The sequence below is a fragment of the Aphidius gifuensis genome, linkage group LG6, assembly GCF_014905175.1.
Source record: "Aphidius gifuensis isolate YNYX2018 linkage group LG6, ASM1490517v1, whole genome shotgun sequence".
NCBI classification, from domain to species: Eukaryota; Metazoa; Arthropoda; class Insecta; order Hymenoptera; family Braconidae; genus Aphidius; species Aphidius gifuensis.
This window is the reverse complement of record NC_057793.1, coordinates 14,341,219-14,368,147: the sequence shown is the minus strand read 5'-3', so window position 1 is coordinate 14,368,147 and position 26,929 is coordinate 14,341,219. Positions and strand designations below refer to the sequence as shown.

The 26,929-nt window shown below is 29.9% G+C and overlaps 1 protein-coding gene across 6 annotated transcripts in view; it reads right to left on the bottom strand.

Moving 5' to 3' along the window:
- Window positions 1-26,929, bottom strand: part of LOC122859541 (mushroom body large-type Kenyon cell-specific protein 1) — a 119,655-nt gene that overhangs the window by 21,305 nt on the left and 71,421 nt on the right. For 5 of the 6 annotated variants that reach the window (XM_044163190.1, XM_044163193.1, XM_044163191.1 and 2 more), the window contains 2 exons: window positions 8,679-9,292; window positions 31-330 (listed from right to left, as the gene is read on the bottom strand). In XM_044163190.1, the coding sequence (XP_044019125.1) occupies window positions 31-330; window positions 8,679-9,292 (914 nt within the window). Of the gene's footprint in view, window positions 1-30; window positions 331-8,678; window positions 9,312-26,929 lie in introns of all 6 variants that reach the window. The other variant, XM_044163194.1, reaches the window with a different exon arrangement.

Sequence of the window (26,929 nt, the reverse complement as noted above, 5' to 3'; positions counted from 1 at the left end):
TATAGTATATCAAATACTTAATTGACTCACAAATGGTGGTTGATCGTCACGAGACAGCTTTCCGTCTAAACAAAAATAGCATTTGTCCAGCGGTCTCCAGTCCTCCGGAGATGGGCTCACCCTTCGATTGATAAAACAGGGTAAAGTGACGAATTCTTTAGATATTTCAGACTGTGTCCGTGTATTGAGCCTATTTACTTCAGTCTCAGTAAGGACTTTGGATGTTGTAGTTGTGTTTTCACTTTCACAGACGACTTGTTGTAATATTTTTAATTCTTCCTCTTTCTTTACTCGTAAAAGAGTTGGTATTCGATTCACGATGTCATCCGTCTGTTAAATAAAATAATCATTCAGGAAAAGTATCATCATGAAAAAATATTAAAAATGGATGGTAGTAAGCATTTGTTTTAGAAAAGAATTGCGTCACCTGAATTATTATTATTATTATTATTAATATTATTATTATTACTAGAGGTGTTTAATTATTGAAAGGCGGAGTAAAAAAAACAAATACGTATCAAAATGTAATTGATAAAAATCAATCAGTAAAAGATACTTGTGTGTGTGTGTGTGTGCGTTACCAGTACGCACGCTGGGAAGTGAAACATCTTTCGTATTTTGGCTTTTCGGTTGACAATTATTTGATTGAATTATTATTATTATTATGTGGACAGTCCATATAAGTAAGTGAGAAAAAACAAATGATCCAGGCAAGTTCTGTTTTAAATGGGCATTTTGAAAAATTTTACCCGATTTTGACGAAAAAATTATTTTAAGGGTTTTTCAACCCGAGTGGAAAAATTTTCAGGATGCCCTATTTGACCACAAACCCTGATCAGAAACGGATCAGGATTCCTTATTCAGGGAACCTGACTCATTCCTGACCCGAACCTGGTCAGGACACCTTACGATTTCCTTAAGTCAGGTAACCTTATCCAATCCTGTTCAGGAAAAGAACAGGAAACCTTGACGTATCCTGAATAAGGTTTCCTGAACTGATTCTGACCAGGATATTATCAGGAAAAATTTATCAAATAAATTAATTTTTTTTATTCAGTTTTCCTGTTCAGGAAAAGAACAGGAAACCTGAACGTTACCTGAATAAGGTTTCCTGAACAGATTCTGACCAGGATACTATCAGGAAAAATTTATCAAATAATTTAATTTTTTTTATTCAGTTTTCCTGTTCAGGAAAGGAACAGGAAACCTGAACGTTACCTGAATAAGGTTTCCTGAACAGATTCTGACCAGGATATTATCAGGAAAAATTTATCAAATAATTTAATTTTTTTTATTCAGTTTTCCTGTTCAGGAAAGGAACAGGAAACCTGAACGTTACCTGAATAAGGTTACCTGAACAGATTCTGACCAGGATATTATCAGGAAAAATATTTATTATTATAATAAATATTTATTTATTATTATAATTTTAATTCTAAAACAAAATGACAAGAGACAATTTAACAAATTGTTATATTTTATTTTTACGTTAAATTAAAGTCGCAAATTCCAATTTAAGTTTTTTTAGCTGATGTAATTTATGAAAGCAAAAAATCACATCAGATCATCGATAGACGGCATGGCCGCGCGTGTTAAGGCCCGTAGTTGTAATCTGAAAGTTCCGAGTTCGCGTCCCGCTAGTGGTTAGGTAATTTAAGTTATGTTAGGTATATACAATCTTATCGTTCAATCTGTTTCATCAATAACATTGCTATAGTAAATTAGTTACAAAACATCAATTAATAAAAAAACAATTTTTTTTTTAAATTACTTGATCCGTTTCAGATCAGGAATCCTGTTCCATTCCTGATCAGGTATCCTGGTCAGGTTTCCTGATCCGATTCTGATCAGAATCCTAAAAAAAAGCGTTACATTCTGATCCGTTCCTAAACAGGATTCCTGGTTATATTCTAGTCAGGAATTCTGATCCATTCCTGTTCAGGTATCCTGGCTCTAACCCTACAATCTGGCCAGGTTTCCTGATCCGGTTCTGATCAGAATCCTAAAAAAGAGCGTTACATTCTGATCCGTTCCTGAACAGGATTCCTGATCCGGTTCTGATTTGAAATCAGGTTCCCTGATCCGGTTCTGATCAGAACCGTAACTAAATTTCCACTCGGGAACCTCCCGATTTTAATAAAAATATTTAAAAAATTCTATCCCCCCGAGAAAATTTTTAAAGTTTTATATTTTTTGATTAACGCGTTTTCCTTCACGAGTAGAGATGCACACGAGACGAGACCAGTCTCGGCACTTTCTCGTCTCGTCTCGCGAACTCGAGACGAGACCGAGACGAGACTGACAATTGATCATAAAACGTTATTTTACCATATTTGAACGTATTTCATAATATCAAAATAATTATTGACTTATTTTATTTAAGTTTATTTATCCAAAATATCATTTACTATAAATTTAAAATTATGTTGAAATTTAATGTTGGCCAACTTGAATATAGAGTGAAACTGGCAGAAGAAATCATGACAATTACGTGGCTGTGTGACCACACATGGAAACTTCTTCTGTCAGTTTTACTCTATGTTTGAACTATGCCGACAATAATACGTCAAAATTCCTATTTTTCGCGTCTATTTTTATTTATTAAAAAAAACCCACCGACAAAACTTTTTTCATATACGGTTCAAAATTTTTGTCTTTTTTCATTTTATAATATATAATATCAATATATAATATCATAATAATTTTATAATATCAGTTTTTCGAAATAGTCTCTGTATTTATACAGTTTCTAACCAGGTGTGTGTGTGTGTAGGGTACTCTGCATGTATAAACCTCCTTGGAAAATGTCAACTTTATTAATTAATTAAAAAAAAACCACCGGCAAAAAAATTATAAAAAAATTAGGGATTGTGTATTATTACATAAATAATCTACTGTCAAAATTTTAAAAACTTCTTTGCACTCAGAGAAGGATATGTTAACAGTTAACATACCAATATGTTTACATTAAACATACAAAAGTTTAATGTTAAGATATATATTATATATATTAACAATAAACATAGATATCTTAACTGTTAACATACGTATGTTTATAGTTAACATACGTATCTTTACGCGGCCAAATATTTTGATGCGCCAGTCTACTTCTTGTAATCTTTTTTTTTTGACATGATATTGTGATACTATTCTAATTGTATTGAGTGAGTTTTTTAAGCAAAGTTGTGAAAAAAAATTTGTAGATTTTCTTGTTTCAAATAATTGTGAAGGAAGCTATTCCGAAATTATAAGTATTTTTCATGATAAACGCACAGTTGTCGAGTGGAAGAAACAAAATTTCTTGTAAAAAATTTTTATTACTAAATAATTGTATTATATAATTTTTAAAGTTATTCATGTAACCAATTTTTGTAAATATTAAAAAATAAGCAGAAAATGAAAGTATAATAAAAAAGATTAGTCCTCTTTAAAAATACGAGACTGAATGAAATTAAAAAAATGTTCTTAACGAAATCGTTTCCCGTTGAAAATTGAAAATTTTCAAAACTCCGGCGAATGCGGGTTTTTTAATTACGGAACCATATTTATCATTATTATTATTATACATAATATATTTTATTTTTAATATTTATTTGAATATAAATATTTTACACAATAATAACAATGATAACATTTGAAACTAACCTCAATATAACATCTATATATTTTTAACTATATACATTATACATATATATTAGACCGTTTCAAAAAAAAAAAAATTCTTTTTTTTTCTCTCCCACCCCCTAAAATCTTAGTATTCAACAAGACAAACAATCTACTATTTTCCATTTGTTTTTTTTTTTTTTTTTTTTTAATGTCGCTTATCGACTTTGAATATTTTCCATTTAAAATACATGTAAGCAGAATGTTCATTTTATACTTTTGTTTATAACTTTATCAATTTTTGAGCTAGAGACATTGTAATACGACCATTCGAAAGCTCAAAAAAAAAGCTTCAAAATACATATTGAAAAAAAAATTTTTAATCATCTGTTTCGCGGCTAGAAAACTACGTAAACGTCTATTTCTAAACAAACGATAATTTATTTATTCGAAGACCTCTGGGCATTCATATAAAATTAAAAATTCGGCATATAAAATATAGTGTCTAAAGCTTTTTGATTAAGCTTTTTAAATAGCCATCTTGAATTGAAATTTATTGATTATTATAAAAGTTATGATTTTTTGAAACACTGAAAAAAAACAATGTTATTTGTGCAATTTTTTTATAAACTAATGAATGCTGTTTTGGTTAGGTGTTTCAAAAAATCATAACTTTCGAAATAATCAATATATTTCAATTCAAGATGATTATTTAAAAAGCTCAATTAAAAAGCTTTAGACACTATATCTTATATGCCGAATTTTTTAATCCCAGGTAGGAAGTGACGACGGGCACAAGCCTGAGACAAGCCTGATTACCCGGCTCTCGGGCCTGTGTCAGGCCTGAGACACAAGCCTGTATCAAGTCTGGAATGTTCACGATGTATTTGCTGGTGTCGGACTAGTGTATCGGGCTTGACACAGGCTTGTGTTCTCAGGCTGGACACAGATTTGTGTTCCCAGGCTTGGCACAGTCTTGTGTTCCCAGGCTTGACACCGGCTTGCAAAAAAAAATATAAAAAAATATAAATCAACAATTATTATTAACTTATTAAGTTGACATTATTATTTTTTACGCGATACAAATTGATTTAACGATAATTATATGAACGAAAATAAACGGCCTAACGCGGGATCGATTCTAGGCCACTCACGTGGAACTCCAATGCTCTATCAAGTCAACCACCGGGGTATTACTGAAAGAGTCAGTCAAAATTTTTTATATGAATGAATTTATTCGAGAGTCAATTCACAGTCCTTGTAAAAGCCTGGCACGATAGTCAAAACCTAATAATTGTTATTTAAAATTTCTATTTACAATTTATAGATCTATATTAATTTTTTTTTTTTAATTGAATATATGCACAAGTCAAATCCCGTGTGAGGCTTGGTCAAACGGGCTTGACACAAGGCTCGTGTGAGGCCGGGGAAAACAAAAAACACAGGCTTGACACAGGCTTGGATTAATAAGGCCTGTGTGAGGCCGGTTAAAATTAACGGGGACAGTCTTGTGTCAAGCCTGTGTTAACAAGGCTCGTGTGAGGCCGGGGAAAACAAAAAACACAGGCTTGACACAGGCTTGGATTATTGAGGCCTGTGTGAGGCCGGTTGAAAACAAAGGGGACAGTCTTGTGTCAAGCCTGTGTTAACAAGGCTCGTGTGAGGCCGGGGAAAACAATGGGCACAAGCTTGTGTCAAGCCTGTGCTCCCAAGGCTTGATACACGACCCTCGCACAAGCCTGGCACAGTTGTTCAAGCCCGAGAACTCCTACCTGGGATGTTATATGAACCCCAGAGGTCTTCGAATAAATAAATTATCGTTTGTTTAGAAATAAACGTTTACGTAGTTTTCTAGCCGCGAAACAGATGATTAAAAATTTTTTTTCCAATATGTATTTCAAATATTTTTTTTTTAAGCTTTCGAATGGTCGTATTTCCAAGTCTCTAGCTTAAAAATTGATAAAGTTATGAACAAAAGTATAAAATAAACACTTTCCTTACATGTATTTTAAATGGAAAATATTCAAAGTCGATGAGCGACATTAAAAAAAAAAAAAAAAAAAAATTAAAAATAGTAGATTGTTTGTCTTGTTGAAACTAAGATTTTAGGGGGTGGGAGAGAAAAAAACAATTTTTTTTTTTTTTTTGAAACGGTCTAATATATATATTTGATGTTTCTTTTCAAAAACTTTTATTATTATTTTTTTTTTTTTCAATTTTATTCTTACTATTTAAATGAAAGATCGATGAAAAGAAATACCGACTTACCGATCGAAATATATTTTTTGATTGGCGCATGCGTACAAACTTTTTATATAGAAGAAATTGTTGTAAATAATAAATTGGTAATTGTTTGGAAATAAACGCAAAAAAATTATGTTGCATTCAAAAAATTCTTTATAAAAATTGCCACAGCCAAGGATATGATAGAAATTTCAAGTCCAACTTTTTAAAGGCCCTTTATTCTTTACAAAATTCGCGATGACACCTATTATTATAAACAATCGTCTTACAATTGAAAATAGGTGGTTTCAATATTTTCAAATATAGCCTTGGCTGTAGAGATTTTGATGAGGAAAATTTTAAGACCAAATAGAACTCTGTGAGATAATTTTTAAAAAAGTTATGAAGTGTCTAAAAAAACACAAATTCTGTTATTTTGTTAATTAACAAATTTCTAGCAACAATAAAAAAAAAAAAAAATCGTAATCTTGTAGAGTTTTTAAAAAAAAACAATCCTTGCAAAAAATTGCATCCATGATTTGTTCTTAGTTGTCTTAATATTTCGAGTTTAAAATTTTTTCATTATCTATTTTTATCAACAATTAATTAACTAATAATCAAAATTTTTTCTTTCATATCCTTGGCTGTAGATCTTTTGAATACCTTTAATTTAAGCCTATTTCAAACTCTCTAACTTAAATAGTTTAGAAGATATGAACATTATTTATTTTTTGAGTGATTTCAATACGTTAGGCTTCGCCTCAGTAAAATTGATACAATAATAATAAACAAGTATTTAATATATTAATATGAATATAATTTATATTAGTGTATTTAACTATTGTAGAAGGAAATACTCAATCCCGTGTTATAACTTTTTTCATTGAAGGGGGGGGGGGGGGGCTAGAAAATAAAATGTCCTGATGTGGCGTGCAGTGTATATGGTAACCCTACTATAGCCATTCGTAGTCATCAGCTGCTCGTAGTCACATATTCTTCCTTAATCCTTAGAATACCTTTATTAGTGTCGCCGCGATACGATACGATACGATACGATAATTCAGACATAATTTTCACGATATTATCGTATCGTCGGGTGCATTATCGTATCGTATCGTATCGTGGTTATTAGAGATGCCGCGATAATCGATAATATCGCGACAAGACGATACGATAATGACGACAACGATACGATAATGCTATTTTTTATCGTATCGTCGTCACGACACGATACGATATTTGACTGACGATAACCGATAAAATTATCGTGTTATCGCGATAATGTCGGAAAAAATATACATTTAAACCAAACCAAAATTCTCGTATTGTTAAACTCCACAAAATGTTGAATTAAAGAAAAAATAGATTACTGCAACATATAATATTGGATATATTAATCTAACAATATGAAATTAATATAAATTATAATAATATGATAATTGATAATAATTTTATATAAATTATATAAAACGTTGTTGCATGTGCTATAATATATTTTTGTTTATTTGTTTTTCAAGTATTTCTTCAATATCATTTGCCAATGAGCTTTTAAACCATGAATTCAAACATAATAAACTTTTAGCATAATAATTTTTACTTAGATCATTCATGTCATTTACTTATTGTCCTTAAGATGATTCTTCCTGCTTTTATAATCGCCTATGACGATACGATAATAAGACGACACGATAATCTGATTTTTTGTCGAATTTTTAGACGACACGATACGATAACGACAATCATCTTTCGTGACACGATACGATAATCAGCCAATTATCATATCGTATCGTATCGCGGCATCTCTAGGGGTTATCGTCTATCTACACAGCGTAATGATAATATCTATTAACGATATTGATCATCATATCAATAATAATATTAATACGCCGTCAGTGCATATCTGTTAGTTTCTCACTCGCTTTTATGAAGTGTATGGGCAAACGCTAGACTGCTACGGAAGGGACGCGTCAAAAATATGAATCGACAGATATACTTATTGGTTTATTATTCACATATTTATCTATTCATTGTAATAATGCAAATAGTATATATGGTATACTATCATACCATGGGTAAAAGAAATATTGTCTGACTCACATGACCTAAATTAATTCTCCGTAGCGAGACGTGAAATCTTGACTTTTCAATTATTACGGAGAGCGTAATTTCGTACACGCAACCAATTTCCAAAAGTCTTATTTTTCTATAATTTTTTCGGATCTTTCTAAAAAAAAAAAAGTTCTAATAGAGTAGTGATTTTGGCAAACATCAGGATTGCTCTTATTTGAAAACTCCGAGTCTCATTTTCCAAGACTTTTTCTGTACCTAAAGTTTTTATCCCGAGTTAATATGTTATAAATGTATTTTTATTGAATCGTATCTTTATTATTATTATTATTTTATCACTAATAGAAGTTTCAAGAACTTAATGTCATCGATAGTCGAAATGGTTGAGCGTACTCAGGCCCGTCAGTAATAATCGGAAAGTAAAGCATTCACGCCCCATTTACGATAATAATTTATAGGTTTTTTAGTAGAACAATTCCAGGTAGAAATCCAACCTCGTTTCGACGTCGAAACGAGCGTATTTTCCGAGCTTGACGCTCGAATCGATGTCGGCGTCGAGCTCGATTCTATGTAGAAATATATATTTCCTCTATCAGTTTGCATTAATTTGATAGATAAATAAATTTCCAAACAAACAAAATTTTCTCAATTGTAATATTTTTCATTAACCATTTTCGGTTCAGGTTTCCTGATCCGTTCCTGATCAAGTTGCCTGATTTGATCCGGATCCGTATCTGACTTGAATTTTTACTCAGGTACGCATCTTTAATATCGACAAAACCTACCTTTCTTTCTTCCGTATTTGTATGGTCATTATCGTCCGTAACTCTCGAAATTGACTCTTGATTGAGATCTTCCGTCGTCAGACCCACTGATTTTTCAACTAAAATACTGTCGTCCAAATTTGATAGCTTCTCGATACTATCGTTTTTGCCCGTGCAGTTTTCGTCGATACTTTCGTCGTCACCGTTCTCGTTTATATTTTGTTGCTTTAAACGTTCGTCTTGAAGATAATGATGTTTGTCCCGAGTTAATTCGTTTTCTCTTTCGATCTTGATATCGATTGATTTCATAGAATATATATCGATCTTGTTTTTGTGATTTTCCAACTCGTTGATAATTTTTTCTGTACTGTCTTCTTCTTTTGTACACAAAACTTCTGGCAATGGTGTCACTGATTTTTGTTTTTGATTTTGAATACCGGTCAATAATTGATCTACACTTGACCCTACTTGAATCACATTCCCTGAAGATGAATTGCTGCAGGTTGTCGGAAATACTGGGTAGAGCCGATGATGTGGTTGGCTCGCTGGTTCGCTTCGAGTGCTGCTGTACAGGGTGCCCTGGTATTGCTTCCATCTCCTACGGCCCATCAACTCTTCTGCTACACGTTCCAGACCTGAAAATATCGATCAGAACTATCATCACATAATGTCGTGCATTCATTACCATTGTGCCGTTCATTCATAGATTTATATTTAAATTTCTATAAATTAAGTAATCTTTCAAAATACACACTTCGAAAAAAGCATATTGTTGTAATAGTCTTGCTATATTTTCACAACACTTTGAATAAATCCAAACATTGTGGCTTAAATTCGAATAATATATTCACTTTTAGAGTTGTTAAGTTACCGGGTTTTTTTTTTTTAGCATTTTTAACCGGATTTTTTACCGGTAAAAAATCATTTTTAACCAAAGAAGGCGGAGCTTACCAAAGACAATCACCGTTTGTGCGGGTGATTTCAAATAGTTTATTTCATCTTTAATGTGGATATATTAATATTTTTCTTAATTAATTAATATAATTTTTATGAACTATTAAAATATTAAGGTTGATTCCCAGTCGCATCACCGAACCAATATTTATGCCACGAAGGGCTCGTATATCAATAACGCTATTTTTTTCCCGTGTCCTAAAATTTTTTGTGGCGCTACTGGTGAAAAAACCAAGTTCTTTAGTAGAATGTGTGTCGTGGCTACACACTAGCGAGCAAAGATTACATCGTAAACTGAAGTCATGCTTGTGTTCATGTCTGTGTGCTGCGCTTCTCGCGAAATTTTTGAATTTTAAAGTTATTTATTTTTTAAACGCAACAGACGAAATACTAAAAATTTATATCAAAAAATTTGTCTTTTCTAGCACTACAAATTGATAGAAATTTAACGTTTTCTGTTGTGTTTTAAAAAAGTTATTAATAAAGATATGAGGTACTACCTATACCTTGCGTGTTAAAGTTGTCAACTTTGACAGTAAATATTTCAAAAAAACCACACAAAAAAAATTTTAAAAAATTGACAATGTAGATAATTATTTCATTTAAACCCTGGTAGAATTCCGTGAGATTCAATTAGTTTCAATCCATTCGTTAGCTAATTTCAATGGCTGAAAAGTAGATACAATATAAGTAGGCATATAATAGCTAATAAACAGCTATCTAAAATAGAAAAATTTTTGTTTCTAACAAAAGTGGCTAATAAGTAGGTAATGTTAGATTCAACGATTAGATTCATTTTATTCTGAGCGCCCTCTGTAACTAGTACCATTATGATTATTTTTTATCTAAAATATGACCTATAAAATAGCTAATAAATAGGTAAAAATTGTACTGCTACATATTTGTTTAGTTTTAGTGCTCCAGAGGGCACTGGTGTAAATTTACAGACTTACAGGGGATTGAACTTAGGGGACATGATCGTTCTGTCTCTCTCTAATTTTTCTAAGCCAGTTTTAGAAAAAAGTATATGTTTAAATTGCCTAAAATTTTGACAAAATGTTTAGAAAGTCATTATGAAGTACACCTGAGTCTTACTTTTGTGAAATTCAAAAATTTTTTTTTTGAAAATGATAATAAACATAATAATAAAAATCTAGTGAAAAATTGAATTTATATCCCAGTTTTAGAAAAAACTATATGTTTAAATTTCCTAAAATTTTGACAGAATGTTTAGAAAATCATTACGAAGTACACCTGAGTCTTACTTTTGTGAAATTCGAAAATTTTTTTTTGAAAATAATAAAAAAAATAACAATGTCAATCTAGTGAAAAATCGAATTTCCATGCTAGTTTTAGAAAAAACAATATTTTTAAATTGCCTAAAATTTTGACAGAATGTTTAAAAAGTCATAACAAAGTACACCTGAGTCTGTTTTTTGTGAAATTCGGAATTTTTTTTTTTTTAGTTTATAAACAAGCAGTGCTTTTTTTTCTTTTTCCTGTCCCCTTTCCGCTCATGAACGATAACCCCTCCCACTGCCACTTGAGCGCCACTGCGTCGATTGATCTCCAGAAAAAAAATATCTTTGGATAGACGCTTTTCTTTTTGTCTGAATAAAAATTTGCTACAACAAACAAGTGACTTATAATTACGAGAACAAGTGTTAAAAATAATCTAAAATCGAAAATGGATAAGAATAAAAAAATACGTAAGTACTGCCATTATTTAATTTATTAATATTGAAGGTTTTGAAGTACAAATGCAAAGTGAGGTTATGTTTGCTTTTGTCGTACTTATTTACAATTTTAATTTTTATTATAGATTGCAAGTCGCCGTTAAAGCTATATATGCTTGATCGTTACCCCCTCTCTCGTAAACGTGTATGCTCGCGCGTTTGTATATTCATAAAAATACAAACGATAGACGCGCATTTTGTTGTTAAATTAATAACTCAGTAAATAATTAATAAAAATACCTGAAAATTTGGATAAAACTTCTTGATATACTGCTACACAATATTGTCGCTGATAAGTTACTCAATTTTAAAATTTCTTCGACTCTTTTATCGTTTGAAGTTAGGCAAATTGAATTTTTCCGTGGACATGAATCAATAAATAAAAAAAAATAAACAATATGAATAAATAATTTTTTTGATAATGCTGTTGGCATCGCTAGATTATTATAAAGCTACTGTCAAATTTTCAAGTTGATTTATTTATTTTTAAGAAAGTTATCACAAGTTATATATTGAAAAAAAAGTATTTTTTTCAAAAAAAATAATTTTGTTTTTAATTTTTAACTCGTTAACTAATAATCATAACAAAAAATTTATTTGAAGGAAAATATGTATTTTTTAATTCTACAAATGATGGTATTTTTTTTTTTTTAATTTTTCATGTTTGATTTTTCACCCAGAGCAACGTCGTGTTTTCTTGGGCTTCGAGCGTGCGGCCGGTTATTGCATCCGGACCCTCAATTTTTCAGGTTCATTATTTTAAAAAACATTATTAATCATCAAGCTGCATATGTATTGTCAGTAGGTGACAAGCATTAACAAAATGCCAATGTTTATAATATAGACAAAAATAGATAATTAATAATTAGTTTTATCAGTTATTATGTATTTTTAGGTGCATTCTTTCAATGTTTCACTAGAAACATAAAAGAAAAAAAGCAATTACTATGTAAGCAATTACTATATGTATTGTCAGTAGATGACAAGCATCAACAAAATGTCAATATTTATAAAATAGACATAAAAATAGACAATTGATAATCAATTTTATCAGTTGTTATGTATTTTATGTGAATTTTTTCAATGGTTCACTAGAAACATGATAAAATGAGCAATTACTCATTTTTAATCAATGTTTTTTAGCCAAAAAAAAAACATTTATCTGTATGTATTGTCATCAAATGCCAAACATTAATGAACTTTCAATGTTCTTCGCAACATATCAATATGTTCTGTATACAGTACATCGAAATCAAATTTGCATCTAGGGATTTCAAACCAGCCAATCACGAGGCATGCATGTTATTTTAAGTTCTATTTTACCGATCGAAGTGTAGATCTAACGACCTACAGATGGAGCATTCAGCGACCCGACGCATTTCCAAATAAGCCATCATGTCCCCTTAAGAACTGCAAGAACTTAGATTCCATTTACAGCTGTCAGTGAATAACATTATTCATTTGATTTAATTTACAATCAACAAGAAACATTACAAAATTATTTATTTTCTTTTGAAGGTGAAAAAATAAAGTAAGTAAATTTTCAATATGAATATTTTATTTAATCTTTATTTTTTTGAATTTGTTTTTTTGTAAATTTTTTTTGCAGTTACTTGAGTCAAAAATTTGAAGGTTAAATGTCGTACCTACACCATCATTTACCATAGTAATATTTTTTTAAAGTGAAATTATATGTCATTTATTGAAATGTGAGTAAATAAAATATTAAATACAGTTCAGTTATTTTGAGTTTTTTAGTAATGTTGATTTCTGTTGTTTAGGTACAAAATATCTGGAAATAAAGATCCAACACCATGAAGCCTTATTCAATAAAAATCAAAAGTGAAGGAAGACTTCTGAAACTGAATCTATTGAGCTACTAGTAGTTGTCTTGAAATGAAATATGAATGAAATGCAGCGAAAAATCAAGTGAAATATTGTAAATTTTTATTATTGCAAAATAAAAAGAAAAAATTATTATCAGTATTTTTATTATTATTTAACCCATATGAAATACGAATTATTAGCTAAGAAATGGCTATATATGAGTCTAATAGAGAAAGCCATCCGATGGGAAGATACCGCTTACATTTCGCCCTCATAATCATCTAAGTATTCGTCTAAGACTTAGCTAACTGTGAGTTTGAATCTAATAAAAATAGCTAATTATTAGGTATGTATGAGACAGGATTTTTACCAGGGAACATAAGATAAAAAAAAAAAAAAATCTGTTGCGATTTCAGATTTCCAGAATCAACCTTAAATATAATTTTATTATTATTTATTGTTTTATAAATAATTGATTATTAATTTATTATTTGATAAATTATATTTTTATTATTAATTTTATTATTATTAAACTAATTAATAAATGGTTATTCTTCGTATTATGATAATTAATGAGCATATTCAATTGAATTATCATTTCTATTGCAAAAGACTTTTATCATTGATACTAATAAAAATTTAACTCTTGAGTAAATTTTTTTTAGATATCAGAATACATAATGTTTATTTATTAAATATATAATATCATGTTTCATCAGTCATCACGTCGTTTTTAATATTTACACTTTCATATTATTATTGCTATTATTATAATAAAGGTAATCAAAGTAATTGACTGTTTTCTTAAATAATATTAATTTTTTTGGTACTCATTGCATAAATATCAAAAATATTAAAATCATGTTTATGACAAACACAATTTTTATTTTCTTTTCCTATTCGTTTTAAAATTTGTTTGGCCTGGTGATGGCGTTGAAAGAAGTTAATTATTTCTTTTGCTGCTGTCAATACATCTCTTTTAGGTTCATCAACATCATTAATCATGATTTTTACATTTAAAATATCTTTTACAAGTAAATTTAATCCATGTCCTAAACAACCATATGTTATCAAATAAGGGAATTCATTACGAAGAAGTGACCAAGCTAGTTTCATGTTAGCTGCATTATCAGTGACGACACCTTTGACTCTTTTAAGGCAGTATGTGAATCCCAAGGTAGGATAATTCTTTGGGTTAAAAGAGGCACCCTTGTAACCATAGCTTAAAAAAATAATAAGTGCCCCCTAATGTCTAAAATTTGTATACTTTACTGACGCGTCTTTAGAAGTATGAGTGAGGGCGCCTCGTATACACTAATACTACTTCAGCAGATTTTCAATACTTTGCCTGGTACTTTTTGACTGTTTTTCACCCTAAATTTTCGTCTTAAATAATTAATAACTTTTACAATTCGTGGTAGAAATCGTTGATTTTTTTAAAATTATTTTTGTTATTAAAAGAAGTATAAGCTGTAGTAAAATAAAGGTTTTCAATAGAAGTGAAAACGTGCCGATGCTTCCTATGCTTGTGTGTTAAAGTGTTAAATTGTTGTCAACTTTGACCCTAATTATCTCGGTCAAATCGTGGTAGAAAATTACAAAAAAAATTTGATAAAATAGATCTTTATTCCACTTAAAAAATAAGCCTTCTTTGATCAAAATCTGTGAGAGGGAATTTTTTTTCAATATTTTGACATACTGCCTTAAATCCAACAGCACGAATTGCTGAACTTAAAATATTACAAATGTATTTTGCAGTATGTGCTTCTTCTTTAGATTCAATTGCTCGGTAAAATATAGGCTCTGGTGTTATAATAACAATATTTGTAAAACCATCACCATTAACATTAGTCCAACCATCTGACATGATTGTCAATGTATCTGCATTATCTATTTTATCTTCAACTACTTTGTTCAATTTTTCATATTCTGCATTTAACAATCTATGTGAAATAACATATCGAAATGGTTTTTTTAAATGCTGGTCATAGTGATGTAAATAAAGATTTCCAGTAATAATTATCAATTACTGACAATGGTAAATTGGTGGCAATCAATGCTCTGGCAAAAGCAGCTTCAAGCTCTTTTTATTCTTGAGGAGTCACTTTGTCACCTTTAAAAACATACATTTGTGTTGATGTCTTTGGTGTCAAATCATCAATGACATTGGTGCTTGTATTTGTATTAGAAGTGTCATTTTGACTAGTTGGTTCACTATTTAAAAAATTCTTTACACTTTCTGGACATTTATTGCACTGAAAAATCAAGTGATTAAGCATTCTTTGGGCATTAGATATATATTCTTGGTTACAAAACCTGCACCGTCCTTTTTTGTATTTACTAGCATTTGCATTGTCTGTTAAAGTTACTGGGTCAAAGTATCTCCAAACCACTGACTCAGACCTTCCCATGATGTTTTTTTAGCCTTGACTTTTGAAAAAAAAAAATTAACTTTACTATTTATTCAATAATTCAAATTATTATCAAATAACAATTAAAAATAATTCATTGTTTTTTTCTTACCTTGACGACAATAATATATAACCTCTAAACTTGAAATCCAGAATTGTTTTTCATTTGTTGAAAAAATATTTATCAAAGTTGATGAACATAATAATAGTAAATTATACTTGATCAATACTAAATTGATATATATTTAATACAACCCGTATCTTATTAATTTTTATTAATTATTCCCAAAATAAATTAATAAATAGTAGAAAGTGAAAAACAGTGAAAAAAAAATTTCAACGGATATAAGACGCGAAGTATAAATCGGCGCAAGTATGTGGCTCCACCTCTTAGTGGTTAAAAAAATTTTTTTTTACCGGTTAAAAATCCGGTTAAAAATCCAGACTCACAACCCTATTCACTTTGTTATTTAACTAAAATGTAAGTAATAATTTGATTGTTTATTGTATATTAAGTTGACTCTAAAAGTGTTGTCAAAAACAGACACTATATATTTCTATCACAAACGTACCTATCTAACTGTGCCTTAAGAAAATATATGAGTGCTCTCCTATTATCAATGTAATTCAGCCAACTGACAACTTTAAATTTTCGAAGTGATTTTCTATATATAGTATCAATTAAAAAAATTATTTGAACCTAAATGCAAAATGAAACCATAAATAGGATAAGCGTTTACTTTTTGAATCACTTTCTTGATCACATTTTTGTTGGTTACATTTTTATTTTATTAATTAAATGCAAATATTTTCATGATTTTATTGTTGATCATCTGTGTAATTACTTTTTGAATCACTTTCTTAAACCCATTTTTATTTAGTTTAAGTTATCACAAAGATAATCACCAACAAAACCATAAAAATTGCGATCTACAAAGCCCGTAAATAATGATTACATGAAAAGTGATCAAAAAGTGAAGACAAATAATTACAAACTATGAGCGAAAATGTATTCATTAAAAAATGTGATCAACAAAGTGATTTAAAAAGTGAGCGCTTATGAGGTGTGTTCGTTCACTTTTCACACCGAGCGTATGCACGGAGCGTATGCAAGGAAGCGCTAGCGTTTTGCGGTCATTTGAAGAAACTTTAGCAACTAAAATTTACTATTTATTTATTGCTTTTCGTTTTTTCCAGTTCTTTCGCTCTCTTTCATTATTATTAATTGGTAATTTGTTCTTGCGTCTGAGAAAAAATTATTAAATTAACAAAATAAACACAATGACTGAAAATAACGCATGTTTTAGTAAATTTTAGTTACTAAAGTTTCTTCAAATGACCGCAAAACGCTAGCGCTTCCATGCATACGCTCCGTGCATACGCTCGGTGTGAATAGTGAACGAACACACCTATGGTATTTATGGTTTAACTACATCTTGTATTTAAATATTAAATAATTGAAAAAAAAAACTTCATTATTTATTGTCCGACATTGGTTTCAATTTATGGTGCGTAATCGAGCACGTGACTTCCGACGCTATAATAATAATAGATCACGTCGCTTAAAACTGATTGGTCAATTGAAAACGTTAAGATTTCTGGCAAAAAGTTAAAATTATTTTTTTTCATTGAAAAGGTTACACTGTTTCAAATTAATTTGAAAACATGAATTTTTTTTTAAATTAATAATTTTAATTTGGTTTCAATAGCTATTATATATCCTATAAAAAAAAAATTGAAGTTATGTACATCTTCGAATGGATACAATTTTTTCATAAGAGGTCATAAAAAAGATTGAAAAAATATGTGAATAATAAATTCGTCTAAATGATTTATCAACCGATAATAATATTACAACAGAAAGACATATAAATATTGGTGCTGAAATAAGTGTTGTTATTGATAAAAAGCGATTTACAAACAGTTTCAACAAAGTCTGATATGAAGAAAATAATAGTTTATCTAAAGAATATGGTCTTGATCTTTAAGTTTAGATGCATGTGATTTACTACAACAACCATTTATTGATTTCTGTCGTTTTCGTATGGAAAATGATAGACTACAGGTTGATTTAAATATTGTCATATCAGATATTATAAATAGTAGTGATGTATTTGATTTATTTCCATATTTTGTAAATCTTGCTAAAGAAATATTTCTACATCTTACATCTTTGTAATAAAGCTCGTGCTATTGATTTAGAACGTGCATTATGTTTAAAGACTGGTTAAATAGTTGATGTCAATTATGATAAACGTTTGACTGAGCTGGAAACTCAAAATAAAACAATTGTAACATATAAAAATATTCAACGAGGTAATTGTATTGTTTGTTTCGATAAAAATGATATATATTATGGTATCAAGAAAGCTTAAAATAAATTATATTCAAGCTGCTGAATATATAGTCGTTTACCGCTAAATACAAAGCTAACCCAAGCAGCTTAATTTTACGATCCAAATAATACGTGTAAAGTTATAGTTGCAACTGATGCCATTAGTATGGGTTCGAATCTTCATATAAGATGTGTTATATTTCATTCAACATTTAAGCCGACAGTCAATGCAAAAGATAAAACAGAAATGGATCAAATATCAGTATCATCAGCATTACAAATTGCTAGACTTTACGGTATACAATGGGAAAAAGGATATGTCACGATATTTGAAGCTGAAGATTGACAATTATTAAAAAGTGTATTATCTCATTCACCAGAACCAATAACACAAGCTGGTTTATATCCAATAGCTGATCAAATTGAGCTATATGCATATAATTTACCAAAAGTACAATTATCAAATTTAATTGATATATTTGTCGTATTATGTACTGTTGATAATTCATCAAATTCTCTGTAAAATTGATGATTTTAAATTCCTTGCTGATAAGATACAACATATATCATTTCTATTACGTGCATATTATGTAGTTGGTACCAATTAATAAAAAAATACGATTTCCATGTATTTCTTGAATTCAAAACCACCAAAAAAAATTATTGACTTGGTACATTTTGAGACTGTATTTGATGTTATAGATTTATATCTTTGGTTGAGTTACAGATTTATTGATTTATTTCCAGATACAAATCTTTAGAAGGATCAAAGAGGATCCAAAAAGAGTCATCATCTGTAGAAATAATATTTCACAATCAGTTACAGCGTCTGGTTTTGATAATACCACTGGTTTAGTATCATCAGTTGATCGTAATTTTTCCAATCTGATTATTGAAAAACCTATCGATTTTTAAATTTTTTTAAGGCTATCTATTTTTTCATATAAAAATTGTCGTTAATTAATTATAGTCTACTTTATCAATATTTAGATGATATTCATTTTTATTTTTAGGACTCAAAGATGTCTGATTATCAAATGAAAATAAATTTCCTATTTCATAATGTTGGAATCTTGGGTATTAATATGAAAAAAAAAAGATAACAAAAAAAGACCGGTAGTTTAAAATATATTAATTCACCGAGGGATCATTCAATCGATTATTATGGGCTGAAATATCAAGCATGAAATGAGCATTAAAAATTCGATTTTAATCTTTTAGATTATTGAAGCTAAGCCGTCTGTGCATATACAGACAGACAGTAACACTGTGCTAGCAAGCAAGTGCTACACTGCTACGTTATATGCTTGTGTATCTGTGTGCATCTCTCGTCGCGAGAAAGCAAACATTTTGCTTTTAAAACTGAAGGGAGTACCTCCGCGAGAATCGGAATAGAAAGTTTCGTTCACAGCGTAGCGATAATTAAAACAAAAAGTCTATATTGTAGTTTGAAGTTTTTGCATAATACTGTACCAATCACGGCCAAGATCGTTTAAATATATACTTGTGTGTGTGCTGCTTGTTGTTGTGACAGCTGTCAAATTTGACTTTAATAAAAGGTTAAAAATATTGAAAATAAATTTTTTAAAATAATCGATGTGTTTAGAAATAATAAGGAAATTTGATTTGAAAAAATGGCAGTTTATTTATGTCAGGATGTATGTATGAATGTGTGTGATATATATGATAGGTGTAAAGCTGCGCACGACGCATCATTGCCACTCGGCTTCACTGTTTATGTCAAATATTAATACATTTTTTACACTTTAATTAACAATATCTCTGAATCGGGACCGGACAAACATTTCCCAGGTAGGAATTCTCGGGCTTGACGACCGTGTCAGGCTAGTGCAAGGGCTGTGCCTTGGTAGCCAAGGCTTGTCTCAGGCCTGGGCCCGTTGATTTTACCCGGCTTTACACGAGCCTTGGTAACTCAGTGTTGTGTCAAGCCTGTATTTTTTGTTTTTACCCGGTCTCACACGAGCCTCAGTAGCACAGGCTTGATACAAGCTTGTCCCCGTTGATTTTACCCGGTCTCACACGGGCCTTGGTAACTCAGTCTTGTGTAAGGCCTGTATTTTTCGCTTTTACGGTAAGAAAACTAATCGGTGGAGGTACTCCCTTCAATAACTTTTAAAATCCGTGGCAAACAAAACTTATTCTTTTGAAGTGAAATTTCTTTACGCAAGGTAGTGAAAAAAAAATGTGTATCGGCCATGTAACGCTTGGAGCGAGCTAACGCACGAAGCGAGAGAACGCTCGAAACGACCGAGAATCTCATCAGGATTCCCTATTCAGGATATGCTCAGGTTTCCTGTTCCTTTTCTGAACAAGAAAACTGTGTGAAAAAAGTCAATTTATTATATATATTTATCCTGATAGTAATCTGGTTAGAATCTTATCAGGATTCCCTATTCAGGATACGTTAAGGTTTCCTGTTCCTTTTCTGAACAGGAAAACTGAGTAACAAAGTCAATTTATTTGATATATATATCCTGATATTATATATTCTGGTCAGAACCTAATCAGGAAACCTTATTCAGGATATGCTCAGGTTTCCTGTTTCTTTTCTGAACAGGAAAATTAAATGGAAAAAATCAGATTTTTTTTATTCATTCATCCTGATAGTATTCTAGTCAGAATCTGATCAGGGAACCTCATTCAGAATACGCTAAGGTCTCCTGTTCCTTTTCTGAACACGATTGAATAAGGTCAACTGACTTAAGGAAATCTTCAGGTATCCTAACCAGATTCGAGCCAGAAATGAGTCAGGTTTCTTGAATAATGAATCCTGATCCGTTTCTTATAGGTTCTCAGGTCAAATAGGGCATCTTGAAATATTTCCACTCGGGCAACCTCGTTTCGAGGTCGAGACGTGTAACATTTCTACATAGAATCGAGCTTGATTTTGGCATGGATTCGAGCGTCAAGCTCGGAAAATAGCCACGTTCAACGTCGAAACGAGGTTGGATTACTACCTGAACGATTTTGTTATTAATTTTTCGATTATTTTCAATTTAAATATTTAACTTTGATCAAAAAGTAGATGAAACCTTCGAAATACGGCTCTAGGATTTCATGGTTTGAATATTAAGAGGAATGACAACCTTTCATTTTGACCTAACTGTTCCCTTATTTTTACCAACAGAACCACATTCGCTCCATCTGTGAGTCCCAATTGTATTCAATATTGGGACATACTTTAGACGATCTGGTGGTAAAATCACTTATATTTATTCAGTATATACCGATTTGTCCGTACATGCATTATAAACAATTATAAAAGATTAATATTTATTTTAGACCTCATTTTATTTAATTTTTATACAAATTTCATGCGTATCAACTATCTATATATATCCCACCATTGCATACTCAAATGTAATACTTTTATTATTACATAAGTCCACCAAATAAATTTGATAAGAGAAATAATATTTTTTATCAGTCAGAATTTATTAATTCATGATAAACATCAGGTATTCAGGTATTCTTCAAATCGAAAATGAGAATTTTTCGACGAAGGTCCACCTAATTCCTTTATAGCCTTTATATATAAAGGAGCAAATTTATATAAAAACTAGCGCATGCATTTTTTATATATGCTTTTCTTATCTGTGTTTATCGTTCCGATTTTGAATTTTTAAGTAGTTGAAAGTTAAATATTATCTCCAAATAATTAGAACCCATGCAAAATTTTACAAAATTTAAGATGTTAGAATAAAAAAAGAAGTTTAAATTTTGAGGATCAGTTTTCATGCATTTGATGCAATCGTTTCCCAAAAATAACATGCTGCCAATAAAATGATAACCAATAGAGAAGAGATTAATTCTAGAGCTTTGTCTTACTATTTTTCCAGTCATATTTAGATTATCCATGATAAATATGCTTTTTTATATACTGATTCTTTTTGATTGTTTTTATTTTATCGATCAAGTTATTCATAACCACAAAAAATTACAATGCTTACACTTGCAGTTTTATACTAAACACTAATCCGATAATTAACCATATGTTTTGCGTTTCAAATTTACCTAACTCAAATTTACCTAACTTAAGTGTAAATTACTTAATTTTATAACCATTAATTAACTTTTTATGGAATTATTTTTGACACAACAATAAAATGCCAATTGTTAAATAAGTCCCAAAACATAACAAAAATAGCATACCCAGCGCCACCAATTTAATTTCGAGTTCCCCCGGATAAATTATCATTGCTGGTAAAAAAGATTTTTTTTTTGTAAAAATATAAAAAAATTTTTTTAGTATTTTGCAAATAAAATAGTGTCATGCACTAGAGAATAATTTTTTAATCAATCTCGTAAAATTTCATAAAATTTAATGGAGTTTTAGAATAAAAAAAGTTGTTTGGAAATTTATTTATTGTAAACTCCGTCGATAAACGAATCTTTAATTTTTTTTGTTAAATAAACAAATTCTGATACTGTCATGCAGTGCATTATAATATTATAAGTGACTTTACCAAATTTTAGGTCTTTATATTGTTTTTTACTAATTAAAAAGTTGTTCGGAAAAAATGACAGATAAGGTTAGATCTTCAAAGGTTGTCATTCCTCTTAAAATGACAGAATAAAGGCCAGAGCCATCATTTTTCATGGTCTGGTGCTGTATCACTAAATAGGCTGAGTTAATTACCACTAGTGGAGCACGATCCCGTGATTTTTTTCTGGATACGTTCTGAACACCGAAATGTATTGAAAAAGTCTTGAAATTCCCTACCTTTTAGAAGTAATTTCCAAAAGTCTTATTTTTCCATACTCTTTTATAGTGTTGCCGCGATACGATACGATATGATAATTCAGACATTATCGTATCGTATCGTCAAATTTTCACGATATTATCGTATCCCGTGTAGGAGAACACAACACGGACAAGCATCCGCATCAAGTAAAACAGAGTTTGGTAGGAAACAAGAATATGTCTCATTGGAAAAAATAAAATTCACGATTATGTATTATTCAAGTTCAATTCCAGTATTAAAAACATCAAATACAGTGAAAAAAGATTTATTATGTTACAAGGGCAGTGGGAACAATGTGTGAATTTCCAAAGCGCAAGAGGGGTAGTGCGCTTTTTAGAAATTCACACATTATTACCACTGCCCCTAGTAACATAAAATATGGTTCGTTACATGTGCCCAATCAGAGAGCCCGCTCACAACTCATTTGGAGGGGAAACACTCGCCAAGGCTCGTGCTTGCCCCTCCAAATTCGTTGAGAGCACACTCTCTGAGTGGGCACTTGTAACGAAATATACTATTTTAAACCACTCATATCGTTCCTTTAAAACAATTGGAGGAATTAAATGAATATTTTTTTTTCTTATTCAAGAAATATAATTGTCTTGAAAAAAATCAAAAGTATATCTAATGTTTAGACACTTTCGTCTTGACTCTTGCTTCGTAACAAGTTTGGTTTTATTAATTACAAAAATGGCTAAATTCTAGACATTGTCGTTTTGCTCTATAACAGATTTTGTTACTTAAAAAACAAAAGTGTCTAAATTCTAGACACTGTTACGCCTTGTTTTATAAGAGATTTGGTTCCCTTAAAAGCAATAGTGTCGAAATTTTAGACACTGTCGTCTTGCTTTGTAACAAATTTGGTTTTATTAATTACAAAAATGGCTAAATTCCAGACACTGTTATGTCTTGTTTTATAAAAGATTTGGTTCCCTTAAAAACAAGAGTGTCGAAATTTTAGACACTGTCGTCTTGCTTTGTAACACGTTCGGTTTTATTAATTACAAAAATGGCTAAATTCTAGACATTGTCTTCTTGCTTAGTAACAGATTTTGTTTCTTGAAAAACAAAAGTGTCTAATTTTAAGACACTGTCGTCTTGCTTTGTAACACGTTCGGTTTTATTAATTACAAAAATGGCTAAATTCTAGACATTGTCGTCTTGCTTAGTAACAGATTTTGTTACTTAAAAAACAAAAATGTTTAAATTCTAGACACTGTCGTCTTGCTTTGTAACAAGTTTGGTTTTATGAATTACAAAAATGGCTAAATTCTAGACATTGTCGTCTTTCTTAGTAACAGATTTTGTATCTTAAAAAACAAAAGTGTTTAAATTCTAGACACTGTCGTCTTGCTTTGTAACAAGTTTGGTTCTATGAATTACAAAAATGGCTAAATTCTAGACATTGTCGTCTTGCTTTGTAACAGATTTTGTTTTTCAAAAAACAAAAGTGTCTAAACTTTAGACAATATTATGTCTTGCCTTATAACAGATTTGGTTTAATTTAAAACAAACTTGCCTAAATGTTAGACACATTTTGTTTTGCTGTAAATACTTGTACGCCTTGGTTTATAAATAAAGTCCCTCAATTTTATATACAATTTGTCTTCTTATATGCAATAATATTCCTGTGTGAAAATAATAACATTCTTTTTTCATGGATACATATTGCCTTGAATAAAAATTAATTTTTTTTTTTTCAAGACTTTATTTTCCAAATTAAAAGCAATAATAGTATAACTCAAGACGTAAATAGATATTTTAAAAATTTTTTAATAAAAAAAAAAAAAAAATTATTTTTTTTTATTGTTAATTACTCTTTATCCTAATTGTTTATTTATATCGTAATTGTTTATCCTACTACCTATCCGAAAACCTAAATCTATTTGTTTGTTTTAACCGAGAACCGAACCTACTATCTTATATTCTCTAAACGCATATCTTAGCCCGCGCGGCCACCTCAAGATTATGATTTGGTTGTGATTTTTATAAACTTAAAGCACACGTTGGCTACGATAGAATAAATTTGCAAAGTCTTGTAATAAAGAACGAAATGTTAGATGTTTAAATATAAATTTATAAATTCGTTAAATTAAATATTATTTCCGGTGTAAATTTTTTTTAGTATTATAAAATTCAATAAAACAAACAAATTTTACTTTAATATAAATATACAATAAAACAAATTTAACGTTAACAAATCATTAAACTCAACAATGATAATAATTTATGGTTCTAAAATAAATTATGGCTAAAAAAAAATCTGTTACAAAGCAAGACAACAATGTCTAGAATTTAGCCATTTTTGTAATTCATAGAACCAAACTTGTTACAAAGCAAGACGACAATGTCTAGAATTTAGCCATTTTTGTAATTCATAAAACCAAACTTGTTACAAAGCAAGACGACAGTGTCTAGAATTTAAACATTTTTGTTTTTTAAGTAACAAAATCTGTTATAGAGCAAAACGACAATGTCTAGAATTTAGCCATTTTTGTAATTTATTAATAAAACCGAACGTGTTACAAAGCAAGACGACAGTGTCTAAAATTTAGACACTCTTGTTTTTAAGGGAACCAAATCTCTTATAAAACAAGACGTAACAGTGTCTAGAATTTAGACACTTTTGTTTTTTAAGTAACAAAATCTGTTACACAGCAAGACGACCGTGTCTAGATATTAGACATTTTTGTAATCAATAAAACCAAACTTGTTACGAAGCAAGACGAAAGTGTTTAAAATTTAGATATTTTCGATTTTTTTCAAGACAATTATATTTATTGAATAAGAAAAAAAAATATTAATTTAATTCCTTTAATAGTTTCAAATGGAGGATATACGTGGTTTAAAATAAATCTTTTTTCACTGTATTTGATGTTTCTAATACTTGAATCGAGATTTATTTTTTCTTTTAACCAACTTGTTTTTTACTTCTTTCAAATGTTTTTATTTCCTGAACAAAAATTTCTATTTAACAGAATTTTTTGTCTTAATTTCCACAAAAAATTTTAACAGTGTGCCATGAATGGCCCAGTGATGTTCCTCAAGAACAAGTATGGCCCATTTATTGATTCCATTAAAAAAGAAAAAAAAAAAATATTTATTTATTAATTATTTAACTATCGGGCTTTTATTAAACAAACTGTTAATAATCAATTGAAGAAATTATGATTATACACGGAGAGAATTTTTTATTTTTTTTTACGAAAAAAACATAGCAAATTTTACAATGGCCCATAGCTGAGCTGCGCCATCTATCGGTTTCATGATATTTTCATATGGGCCATAGCAAAATATCGTGTGGGCGTGGCTATTTTTTTTTTTGTGTACCATAGTAATTTTTGTTATGGTCAAACGCAAAATTTATTCCATTTATTGAAAATATTATAAAAATTTTTTTTTTTATTGTCAATATCTATAATTTATTTATTTGTTTTTTTTTTATTTCATTTTATTTTATTTTATTAACCCAAACCAGGGTTTGAACCCCAAACCTTCCGAACAGAATTCCTACGCGTTATCCGCTGCGCCACAGCAACATTTACAAACGCTAACATTTATTTGTTTTACATTAACAACTTAAACATAAGCAAAGACACGCCTGCGCAGTCGGCTAAAAAGTGGGGGTGGTTGACATTTCTGAGTCTGTCATTGCTTTTGCTATGGCCCATTGTAATTTTAACCATGTTGCTTTGTATTTATCAGTGACACCTATAGGATTTCTAAGAGAATTAAATTTTTACTATGGCACATTGTAAATTTTCAGAGGATCATTTTAATTTTGTCCACAGCAACAACGCAAAATTTTATGAATAACAAAGCAAAAAAAAAAATAAATATATTTTGCTATGGTACAATGTAATTTTTAGGCTAGATTATTTTAACTTATAAATTTGGCCTCGGTAAAAATTTCTTAATGCGTTGTAATTTTTTTTCTGAACATAGCAAAAAAAAAACATTATATAAATTGCTATGGTACATTTTAATTTTTCAAAGCAAAAATTGTTTTCTTTTGTTAACATGATAGTAAATATTTTTATAGTCAGAAGATAGACCCTCAATGATATGGCGCCATAGCAAAATTTGCTGAAAATTTTTCTCCGTGTACATCATTGAGATTTGATGCTACCTGCACTTGAACTCGGGTCTCTGTGCGATATCCTGAATTATTACCACTCGGCCACGGTGGCTATAACGAAACTTATAAATAAATTTCTGATTTGAATCAAATCAACAAAAGACC